General features: G+C 35.4%; 2 protein-coding genes across 4 annotated transcripts in view; one reads left to right on the forward strand and one right to left on the reverse strand.

Moving 5' to 3' along the window:
- The window catches only part of Mad2 (mitotic arrest deficient 2), a 226,793-nt gene that overhangs the window by 87,494 nt on the left and 126,823 nt on the right, over positions 1 to 12,476 (forward strand). The gene's annotated exons all lie outside the window — the stretch shown is intronic.
- Positions 1 to 12,476, reverse strand: part of Vn (membrane-bound neuregulin protein vein) — a 319,192-nt gene that overhangs the window by 79,810 nt on the left and 226,906 nt on the right. For both annotated transcript variants that reach the window (XM_070315119.1, XM_070315114.1), the window contains exon 3: positions 11,218 to 11,360. In XM_070315119.1, coding sequence (XP_070171220.1) covers positions 11,218 to 11,360 — 143 coding nt within the window. The remainder of the gene's footprint in view (positions 1 to 11,217; positions 11,361 to 12,476) is intronic.

Raw genomic sequence — 12,476 nt, forward strand, 5'->3', positions numbered from 1 at the left:
TATTTTAGGGTTTGAATATTTCTCGAGAATTAATGAACTGGAAGTACAATCATTGGTAATTTACGCGCGGCTTAATGTAAGCGCAATCGCAAGAGGTGAACGCGCCCAGTGTAATGTACATGTAATACTGAAACGTAGGAACACACATAGTTCCGATGACAACGACGACGGCAGTGGCTGTGCGAGGTGCGAGCTTTCTGCGCGGCAAACAGACCCTATCTATTCATCGGGTGGGCTCCATTGTCGGGATTCTGGGCCGCGGGAGATTCCACGGCACCCGGTGTCTGATGTCGTTCGCCTGTTCCTCTTGCGGGCTAAATCGTATGTAGGCGTGTAAACGTTCCTTGTACCTGCACCGTATGCGCCGCGATATCGTCGACCGACACACCATAGACGGCATTGAATCTCACCACACGTACCGGATATGCGTGTGACGTGTATACCGCGGTGAAATATAATAAAATAATATTTTTGCGCGCGCGTTTTTCGCTTGTACGATGCAATATCGGGATAGGAAAACAGGATTAATCCTACAACGCGCGAGAGCTTTCTTCCTCATGGATATACCGTAACTATATATTTTAGTCGACAGATTAAAAGTTAAATATAGTCAACTGTATGAATGAAACGATAAGAGATATGAAAGATATGAGGGGAAAAGATGATGAATAAGAAATTTCTCTTGAGAGATATAAACATTGTTCAGATGTATTATATTATAGGTCTTCAGTGCAGAGTCCAAGTGTGAAAGGTATATCCTCTAATACACGAAACGGCATTGTTGTACGTCCGAGAACTTCGACAGGAATTATATGCTCGACCAACTCGGACGGCAGTTTGTAACTTTGAAGTTCGTGTCGCGAAGATGCATAAACCTCATCGTCTGCGAATGTTGTAGGGAACATCGTGACAATTCTCGCAGGATTGTACTGCGTCGTTAACAAGACGATGCTGTGTAATATTCGTCGGACATATCTTTCGCAAATTAATTATAAACGAATTCCAACACGCTTAGCGACTTTTTTTTTGTGATCGACTCATCAAAACGCGCGATTAATTTTCTTTAATTAAATTGCCAATAATTAATAAATATTAATAAACGCATTTACGATACGCGTTATCATAAATGACCGTGGCTGAAATACTGAAATGATGCATTCGCACTGATATCTCTCGTCTTCGTGTAAAAATAGATCGAATCGTTATATTTGCGCTAAACTTTACGCGGATGAATACGTAGGATTCTCTCTCTCTCTCTCTCTCTCTCTCTGCTTGCCTTCATTTGTACGTGGCGCGCGAAACACATCTCTCTCCACCCGTGAAGAGACAATGTGTCCGAGGTATCTCGAGAATTGCTTCCCCATCCCTCCATCCTCCCCTTCCCCCACGCCTCCCGCTTTGTATCCTCCAGTGGTCTCCGCGCTCAGGTAACCGTGGATAACGCGCCTGCTGCTGCAGCCGCCTTCCTTCTCGCGTCGCGCCAGACAAGTAGTATAGCAATAGCATATACGATACAGCTCGGCCCGTCTGCTCTGTGTCCTTCTCCACCTCGTTCGGTCCGGTTTGTTTATTCAGTACGCTCAGATGGATCTCGCATAAAATTGCGCGTCACGGTCTCGCAGGATTTACCTTCCAGTTTGATGCATTCCCTTTGCAAAACAATGCGACGGGGGACACTTTTACACGACGCTTGAGACGCTCCCGCAAGACGCGATTTCTTCGTCGTCTTTTTCACGATAAAGAATACGCGATAAATCAAAAATACGTTCGACGCGTTTTTATTTGATTTAAAGATTTCGCAAGAATCGTATAGAGGGAAGAAACAATGGCTTCTCGTTATAGTTTTTAATATTCAAAGTAGTATCTAAGTCGCAGAGTGGAAAAAAAAGAGAAAGATAGCCTTAGATAATTTTTTAAGAAATTTAATTGGCTTAAGAAGTTCAATTTTTAAACATAGATATGACAACTAAAACAATTGTTATATTTTATGAAAATTGAGTTAACATCGAAAAAAGATTATTTCATATAAGCATATGCAAAACGTATTTTTCTTATGCTTTTCTAACAATGAAATACGTTTAAGATTACATAAAGAATTAAATTGTTTAAAAATTTTATTGTTTTCGATGCGCTTATAAAATTTATCTTTGATTAAAAAAAAAGCTTCCATTTAACGTTAAAGATTAAAATACTGTCGTTGATGATGTTCTACATCTTGTAACTGACGAGAAATAGTTTAAGGCTTAAGGAATTCGTTGTTAAAAGAAGGAATGCGATAATTCTCCAGAATAGCAGTAAGTTTTAAAAGTTTCTGTGCGCTTCCTGGTTAGGAAGCGGAGCTGAATCGGCTTGTGAAACGTTGCTTAAGCGATTCCATCGATCCTCTTAATTAATTCCGTAAGAAGAGTGAGTCATATATCTGTGACACAACTCTCCTGACCTTCTGGCACTATATGGACCTCTCTATTTCTCTCTCTCTCTCTCTCTCTCTCTTTCATTCTCGAGACACAATAGTACGAAAGACGAGGCAACGACGAGGACTATCGTTCTTCTCTCGCAACGTCCGCGCGAAACTCGCTGGGGCACAACGAAGAAGAGCTTACCTTCCTGCTGTAATTGCTTCCATCTCGTCATTCTGCCTCGTGCCCTGCTTGGCCGGGGTCTCTTAATTGTCTCTGTGTTTTTCCTCTCTACATCTTCGAGAGAGAATATTAAACGCGCTCGGCGAGGTGTCGATCTTTTTCTTCCGGCGCGAGAGAATCGTCGAATTATTTTCGATTATTCTTATGATTTCTTTAATCTGTGCGGCCGTGATCTTTTTCAACCATTGCGTATTTTGTCAATCTAAAGTGTTAGAAGTTTCCTATTGTAATGTACTTCGGTCTCTCTTGTTTTTCTTTCTTTCTGTCTATTGTATATTTTTCTCTCTTTTTTTTAAATATCTTTTTTCTTTATTTTTTGAATATTTAGATCTTTTATATTTATTACATTATACGTCATTGAAATACGTATTCTAGAGATTGTATCATAGAATTATATTACTTTATACTACCCATTTATCATTTCGTCAATTTGCATTATACTATTCGTGTATCGTATCGCATATTTTGTAGAGTTTTCAGCAGAATAAAAATAGTCTTATATTATTATATCATTGATATCTTCTCAAAATAAGAGTTTTTAAAATTCTACAAAATTTAGTAGAAATTATATTTATAATTGCTTAAATATTTTTTAAATTAATTTACGATTATCTTTTTACACACAAAAAAAAAATTAATTTAAATATATTATTTCTATTACTTTTCACAACAAATTATTTCAGGAATGTAAATCGTATAAACATATATACACAAAACGGCAAAATATAAAAATCTATGAGTATATAAGAGGATGAGAAATATATGCATATATTCTAAAATATACAAAGAATTATTAATTCAATTTATGTCAGAAATTCATCGACGTTGTTTGTCTGGATAGATACAACAATATAACGATATTACATTCAGCAAAATGTGCAAATGCAAATCTAATGCACATTGATAGAAGGCTCGCGTAATTATCGTAGAACGAGAATTATAGAGGATTACGATTTTGTAAGCGCGTTCTCGCGTTAAATTATTCTTATGATCAAATGCAATCCTATTTCCCTTAGTTTGCCTTGCCCTTATTCGAATTATACACATAAATATATTCTTATTGTTAAAACATCACGTTCCGTCGTTTCTTTGATTTACGAGAAATATTCCAGGCAATATCATTTTTATCAACCGCCGAGCAATTTTCTTATTAAATTAGCATAATGTCTTTTACGTTGCCTCTATACTAATAAATTCACCGATTCTCTCTTTTTTTCCTCTTGGTTTTCAGAGTTTTATTCTTTTATACACTACTCACGCAGAATTAAAAACCACGTCTCTTCATTTCGATTTTCTACCATTCTTCTCTTTCTCCCAGGATTAAGAATCAATATCGGTAACATGTGTGGTTTTTGCAATTCGTCATTAAAAGTGATGTATTTATTAAGAATATGTTTTATCATAAAAGGAAAAAAAGGATATATCTAAATATATAAACAGAATAAATTAATCTAAATCATAAAAATCATGCAGTGCAGTAAAAAGTTTTCTCTCATTATATAAAAAGAGATTTCAAATATGCGTTCTTGAAAAGCGTAAAGAAGTTTTCTATTATATGGTATGTATTTATTTAAATTGTTCGAATGAATACCTCCCGATGTTCAAATGATCCTTCCTCTTTCTTACAAAAGGATTACCTCCAAATGGCGAATTACCGTTCATGATTCTTCGCTTCCCAGAGAGAGCTTTCGAACAAAAAAAAAAAAAAAAAAAAAAAAAAAAAAAAAAAAAAAAAAAAAACTAGAACTATGCACGCGTCCCGATACATCGGCGACCAAAGGTCTCGTATAGAGATTAATTCCCCTTCCCCTCCTCTCGTCCTTGCAGTCGCAACGAGAGAAAGAAGTCCGATTGTGGATAACAGATTGCGGTAAACTTTATAAGCCTAGAGTTACTCTCGAAAGTGCACTCGGTACGCTAGAGTGCAATAACATTTACCACAAACTTTTACTACAGCTCAAATGTACCTGCCCTGCGCTCTCTCTCTCTCTCTCTCTCTCTCTCTCTCTCTCTCTCTCTCTCTCTCTCTCTTCTTCCTCTTCCCCGCTTCTCGAGCCGCGTATTCACCAGCGGGCAACACTACGTTCTAACAATTGCCGCTGCAGCTACAATGGCACGCTTTACTGCCGCGCGGCGGTGTAACTTGATACAATAATGCGCGTTCCGCGTCGTTTACCCGGAAAGAGTTGACTTATACACGGGAGGTCCACGGCCTCTGACCCCCCTCCCCCCACCCACCCTCCCCTTCCCCCGCTCTGGATCGATAAGCATATCGTCTCGAAAGATGAACTGCATCTTTTTATTTCATGGAATGGCACGTGTTTCACAGAGCGCAATAGGTATGCGAATTTACATGACTTGCGGTTAAAAAATATTTACCCGAATATTTTGTTGCAATGGATATTTCGAAATAATGAAAAAGAAATAACTTATTTGCAAACTCTGAATAGAAATGTACAGTGTGTTCCATATATGTACACATCGCGATAAAAACAATAAAATAATTTTTTTTTTTTTTTTTTTTTTTTACGGAATTAACCGTTTTATTTCAATCCGTTTGAATCGTTTCTGGGCGAGCGATGCATAGTGGAGTAGAATTTGGTAAAAATAAAATTTTTATATATGCATATACAAGGAGGAGTTCCATTAATTCAATTTTAAGTTAATTCTTCGTTAATTGTAAACAAAAATATTGTAGCATATGATAAATTTTTTCTCACAAATTCCCTCCCCCCCCTCCTTTTTTTTAAAGAGGAGAAACCGATGTAATTGTGCCTCATTCAAAGAGTTTTATAAAAGCTGTGCGCACCTCAAGGATATATATCAGCTCCGATTTTATTTTATATGAAATAGCCATGTTTCACAGCGCAATACGTGCATGAATTTATATGATTTGCGGTAAAAAAATATTTCCCCGAATATTTTGTTGTCACAATAGAAATTCTAAAATAACGAAAAATAATGAAATAACTTGTTTGCAAATCCTAAATGGAAATGCACAGCGTGTACTACATGTGCACACTTTGCGATAGAAACAATAAAATAATTAAAATCCGGTATAAAAAACATTTTAATTTTAATAAAATTTTTTCATCAACACTAAAAATATATCTCCCTTTTAGATTTTTTAACAATTGAATCTATAATGTTCATTAATTGCGATAAGGAAAAACAGAGAAATTGTACGAGGAATTGAATGAGGAACGGAATTTTTCGGAAATAAATATGTATTCGCGTTGTGTTTTATAAAAGTTTTTTATCGCTCATATAAATTGTATTTATAAACGCAAGATTTTTTAACCTCTCGAGACCAAAAAGAGACGAAACACAATTTTAAGTCCGTAAAATCTTATGTTTGATATTGTTTCGTATGCATTTAGTTCCGCGTGCTCGAAATAAGAGAAAAAAAATTAACGGACACGTCAGTGGGATCATTTACCCACCAACTGTTACGCACCTGCTGCACGCATATTTGCTGTTCGATGGGTGCCAATACGTTATTTGCTTCAAAATTTCACGAGAAAGATTCTCTATATTCACATACATATATATAGATAAATCGCATTCGATTACGACCGCGCGTACAAATTTATACGATATGCGATTTAATATTATACTTTCGAAGCGTATTGACTTTTATTATAAACATTCGCATATTTTACTTTCGATTCGCAAAATTCGCGTGCTAATAATTTCGCGATCGACGGTTTTAAAAGCGATTAGATTTATAGTCTCATTTTCTAATGCGACGCATTGATTTCCGGATCATCGCGAAAAAAATCGATAAGGGGACTTTCGATACTTACTTTACTTTCGATATATTTAATACTCGTAATGCGACTATTATGCTTCGATCGATGGGCAATTAATAATTATTATTATTACATTAGAGCAGAAGAGAGGCATTATGCGAACACTTCATATTTCATTCCCGGCCGGTCCGCGCTCACTCGCCGAAAGAACGTAGGAACGTAGGAACGTAGGAATGTTGTTTATCTATTAGCTCGATGCGAACATAAACACATACATAAACACAACTGTTTCAAGGAGAGTCTTACTGGTGGGGGTAATACAATTATCTACAGACTTGTATATATATCTAGACTGCTAACACGACTACGTCTCACATAGTGATACGTGAAACAAGGGCGGCCATTTACAATTGGGCAGAGTGTCATACCAGGCATCGCAGAATTTGATATGAATTCGATATGTATTATTGATAAGAGCGAATAAAAAAAACGTGATAGTAAAAACATATATATTTTAAAATATTTTAAAATAAATTAAAAAATATATCACACGCTCACGTAACACACAAATCTTGACGAACTTTGTCAAAATTAATTAAGCGCGAATTAAGCAATTTCGAGTGTCGAGTGAAATATCGGCTGAGTGTTATTATATGTTGAAATTGAGTTCCTCGTGAGTGATAGATAGTTATCGATATTTTTAATACGTGCTTAAGGACAAATGATTAGATTAGATGTGAACATCATTATTATAATCGCGCGTTTTCCGCGTAGGTAGTATCATTGACTGCAATTAGATGAATTTCGGCGTAGATGAATTTAGAGAATGTCGACAAAAATATCGTGCAATTTTGTCTTATTTTAAACATCGCGAGTGTTAATAATATATTCTATTGACTCTATTGACTCTACACTTATTTGTGCGATATGGATCATCGATTATCGATCATCGTAATTATTAAAAAGATGAACGAATCAACGATTCATCCGATGAAGGGAAGGAAGCGGCAATTGCACAACGATTGGTGAGTCGTAATTATTATCATAATTAATTATGTTTTATATATAATCTATATATATATATACAATATATATGCAGCAAATTGATATGAATGTGAGTTAATAAATCCTTGTATGGATTATTGAAAAATATTTATTAATAATATAATGAAACAATTATTTAAAAATAATGCGTTAAAAGAGAGGCGCTTTTTCTCTCACATATTTTTCTACATTTTTTTACATTAAGTTATTTACATAATTATAGCATAGAAATAACTAGCGTATGCATTAAATTTTATATTATCAAAAAATGAACAGAATTTATTTTTGTGTCCTATAAAGTGCCCATTAAAATGATTAACTTTTACATGTAGCAAAAAAGAGGTTTATAAATTAAACTCCACTGCCATACATTATAATTTTAGTATATTTAGTACTTTTCTACACACGAAAAACATTGTGGTTTATCTGCCGCTACGTCACTCGTTAACGTATGATTTTTTTACTCGTTCGCCAAAGGATTAATTTGTAAATAACATCTCTCACGCGAGCTGCAAAGAACTTTTTATGAGAAATAATAGAAAACAAATAGAAAACGAGGGAATTAAAAGAATTTCTCTAAATCTATGTATATATTAACAACATTGAAAATAAATAGATTATAAATTAGAAATACATTTTTTACCTTAGGATTTGGATGTATAAAAGTTAATAATTTCTTATAAATGTACTATTCTCTTATTTATAGATAAATAATAAAATTAATAATTTACGCAAATTCTTAATAAGAGTAACTTCCAATAAAATATTTTTTCTGGCAAAAAATTTTTTCGATGGTTTAAAGGAATTTAAAAAAAAAAATTTTTCTTGGCTCAAGAATTCATTAAACATATTATTCTCGAGTCAAGTGCGTCGGGTTTTTAAAAAATTGTCAGGAAATTTCATTAAAAAGAATTTCATTTATGGCAATCTGTCAAGTTGTAGCGGGATATTGCGACCGTATAGAATCATCGTGCACGGAAACGGTTCTGCCGGCGGGCTGCCATCAGCAGAGCTATATGAGAAACCCTGACGTGGCGGGTAGGATTGTAATTGTCGCCCTTTGTCCGTCATGCGAGCTTGCGGAACCGCTTGGCGGTGAACCGCAAGCTTTACCGACCCTGCTGGAACCACTAAGCCGTACAGGCATTATCACATCAGGTGCTTAATCCTTGGTTTATCACCTGCGATGCCGATCTGTGCGAGAGAACGATCTTTACTTTCTTGTTGTCGCGAATTTACCGCTGACGCGTCGTTATACTGTGAATTGAATGAAATTCCAAGGAAATGTTGATAACAAAGCATAGCGATATAATTTTGTCTTTAACGCCATTTATTTCTTCCTTTTCGTTTATGCCATATAGAGAGCGAACTATTTTTTCTCTTTTCAGTAACTATCCTCAATTAATATATGATATATATTTTTTGTCTCACTTTCTTACATTTTAACATTTAATCTTGTAACACGCGCGCGTGCGCTTTAAATTATAAGTCCAAATTTTATTAAAATTCAGTTGTAATTCGTAACAGAAATTACAAATTCCAAGCTAGTTACTTTTTGATCTACTCGGTATTAGCTAAGCGATAAAATGGATCTCGTAAATACTCAAGTTACACGTAATAAATTTCAACTTTCTCTCGCGGCATTTCTCCCATAGGTAACACTTATTATTTTAGTCGGCGGCAAGATGCGGAAAATAAAGAGAGGTATCGATAAACTTCGCTAAAATACGTCGCGCGCGTGTGCTATGGAATAACATAAATATTGCGGCAAAAGGTGCTGCCCAAATATTGCGAGCATTATGAAAAGCCATAAACTACTGCCCTAAGGGCAGCCGCCGTGTACAGGATCGATATTCTCGTCGTCGCGACTGCGATCGCAGCGATCGCGGATCGTCCGTCCATCGCAGCTCGTGTTATACATATCGCGAAATATATACCCGGTATAATGCATCGTTACGCGAGAGATAGGTGGTCATAAAAGACGCAACGTCAAGACGAAACGATCGCTCGTATAGTCCGTAAATGGACATTGCTTGTTTCTCGCGATCGCGCGACGAAGTTGAAGTAGTTTCCGCGATGATTACGGAAAACGTTTTGAATACCGCCGCTTTCGAGATAAAGCAATCGTTGCCGTGAAATTGCGAGGAGAAGCGATATGTTAGTTTCGGTTCCGTCTATAGGTCGGCCATGAACGAAATGTGCCTGCTCCATTTTTTAGGACGATGAAGTTTTCGCTAAAATTAAATATGTGAGCGTGCTAGGTTTGGACGGCTTTTAATACAATAATATAAGTATAAAAAAGAAAAAGAGCAAACACGCTTCTATGTTAAAATTGAAATTTTCTTTAAAGAGATCATTTATATATGTTATAATATAGAAATTATTATGAAAGATGAATAGCATGCCTATTTTTTTTATATATGTATGTACTTTTAATGAGCAAAATTTTAAAACAGTTTTTTAATTTAAGATTCGTGCACTCACTCTTTTTTTTTTTTTATGAAAGCTGCCCAGTTAAAAAGTGTTTTACTTCCTTAATTATAAGTTTCCTTTTCGATTTCTTCTTAACTTTTCATGCAAACTATAGATAAAGCTCGGAATTCGTAAAAAAGAAAAAGAAAAGGCATAGAATAGTTTCTGTGCAATCTGCTCGAATAATCGATTTCCGGACAGGTTTTACATTATGAGAAATTTTCTTCGAATATAATATAATACTACGCAATATTTGCATCACTATATTTATATCAAATTTTAATGCTTTAAAAATTGGAAAATAAGGAGCTTGCGTTCGAGTCTTGTTTCGTTGCGCTTGTCGACGAAAAAAACGAGAGGAGCTAGAAATAAACTCGACATGGGTATGTTGAAATGTTGAAGAAGATATAAAGATAACCACCAGACTTCTTCTTCGCTTCGTTCGCCGAATATAAAATCATCGGAGTCGATACTTCGAAATCGATTCAGCGAAATCATTGTGTATTGTGTCGTGTATTATTACCGAAATAATCAATCGTTGCTTTCTTCCGCGAGACAAATAATACGTGATATTTCATTTTTCGATATCGCCGGATAATTTCTTTCATACATTATTGTGCCTATTGATTGATTCTTTATGTAATAAATTATTCATTTGTCTCATTTATGATTAATATAGTACTAATATACTATTACAAAAGCAGCTTTTCTTCTTAAAAAGAAGACAGAATTTTTTAGCTGCCAGTATATAGAGCGATTCGAGATAAATAGATCGGTGAATTTCGCGCTTTTGCATATCGTGACTATGATAACGTCAGGTGATAATACAAAAGGCTTCTATCTGTTTGCTTTGCGTAAAGTATCGATAAACGTACGCGCCCCGATCCCCTCGCGCAAACCAGCATTCAATGGTTAGCGATCTTTACCAATCGATTTTGCCATATCGAGAATTTATTGCTTCCAAATCGATAGCATCGATGAAGCCTGTCATTTTTTTTTCGGCAATTCCCGATATTTTCTCTCTTATTTTATTATTATTCTATTTTATAATTTTAATTCTATTTCCAATTATATTAATTGTAATGGATTTTGCGATTGACATATCTTTGATTGCATTGTATCTTATATTAAAACGAGAAATTATCTTTTAAGGTTGATTAATTAAATTTAATTATGTCAAGAAAGTAAGAGAGATATATAAAAAATCCGCTATTATTCGTATACAGTACGAGACCTCTTTACTCTTTCGTAAAAATGTTTATACATATTTTTATTGCGAGTAAGAAAAGTATTGGCAGTCTACTCACTTGTTTCCGGAATTCTGGTATCATGAGCGACTAGAAGTTGGGCTGCGAGTGAGGCCCGATGACCGGAAGTACTCTCAGCCACGCATTCGTATCTGCCACTATCCTCAGGCCTCGCGGAGGATATCACGACTTTCGATCTCCGCCTGTAAATCAAAAAGTCATCTATTTTAATACAAAGATAATATTTTATGCTAAACTTCTGTCAATTATGATCATTCGTGATAACATGATAAAATCTAAAGCGTAATTATGAGTAAATTCAACCAATAATATAATATATATATTATATTAAACTAAAATAACTATCTCTTCTTATCCTCTCTCTAGTTAAGCTTTCATTGCGCTATTAATAATGTTACAGAAAAAAAATTTTAATTTAAAGAGATTAAAAATTATTACATTTAAAATAATAAAAAGAAGAAGTCGAAAAGATGGCGCATTCCATTCAATTATTCAATTGCGCATATATACGAATTATTGTATTTGGCCGGATTTGATTGTAAGTCGTAACAGATAAAATTCAGATTTTAATTATCGTGTTCACAAATCTGTGCACGCACGTTCATCAATCGATTTAATCGTTTTTCATTTCGTCAATCGCGCTCGGCGCACGACAGTCCTGGAAATTAACCGTCGCGGGCGGTTCGTATTACAGCGGATTTATCGACGCGTCGATAACGGAATTAAATAGTCGATTTGTCAGTGCGAAGGGGAAGAAAGAAAAAGAGAGAGAGAGAGAGAGAGAGAAAGAGAGAACGGAGCCGTTGATGCGTGCTGCGGTAATGATTCAATAAGTTCAGTTGGCGAACTGCGAATCGGCAATTCGGTTCGTTATTAGCCGCGATGAGATTTTCGGTGCCCCCGACCGGCTATTATGGACGAAAGTGGAGTGTGATTTTAGTACCTATCGAAAATTTTCCGTCCCATATTACCTTTCCGTCAGTTGCAAAAGCTCTCTCTCTCTCTCTCTCTGCGGTTATTACCGCGTTACAAGATTTCACGTATTACAGGACTTCACGTGATATTGTGCTTACGTTATCCTAAGCCATTTCTAAGTTGTATTTCAATTACAGTTTGAGTTGATTGCTCGTGCCAAAAACTCCGTGATTACGCAACTGGGAATTATATGAAGCAAGAGAGAAAGAACGAGGAAGAGAAAGAGAGACAGAGAATTCGTAGGTAGCACACTAATGAAATTAAACGTAGTCGTATGATCGCAATGTACGTAATTTTCGTTGAATGTGAGAAAGGATATCAGA

This window comes from Polyergus mexicanus, unplaced genomic scaffold (assembly GCF_030449975.1).
Source record: "Polyergus mexicanus isolate NDT 795.1 unplaced genomic scaffold, iyPolMexi1.0 SCAF_2, whole genome shotgun sequence".
In the NCBI taxonomy this organism is placed as follows: Eukaryota; Metazoa; Arthropoda; class Insecta; order Hymenoptera; family Formicidae; genus Polyergus; species Polyergus mexicanus.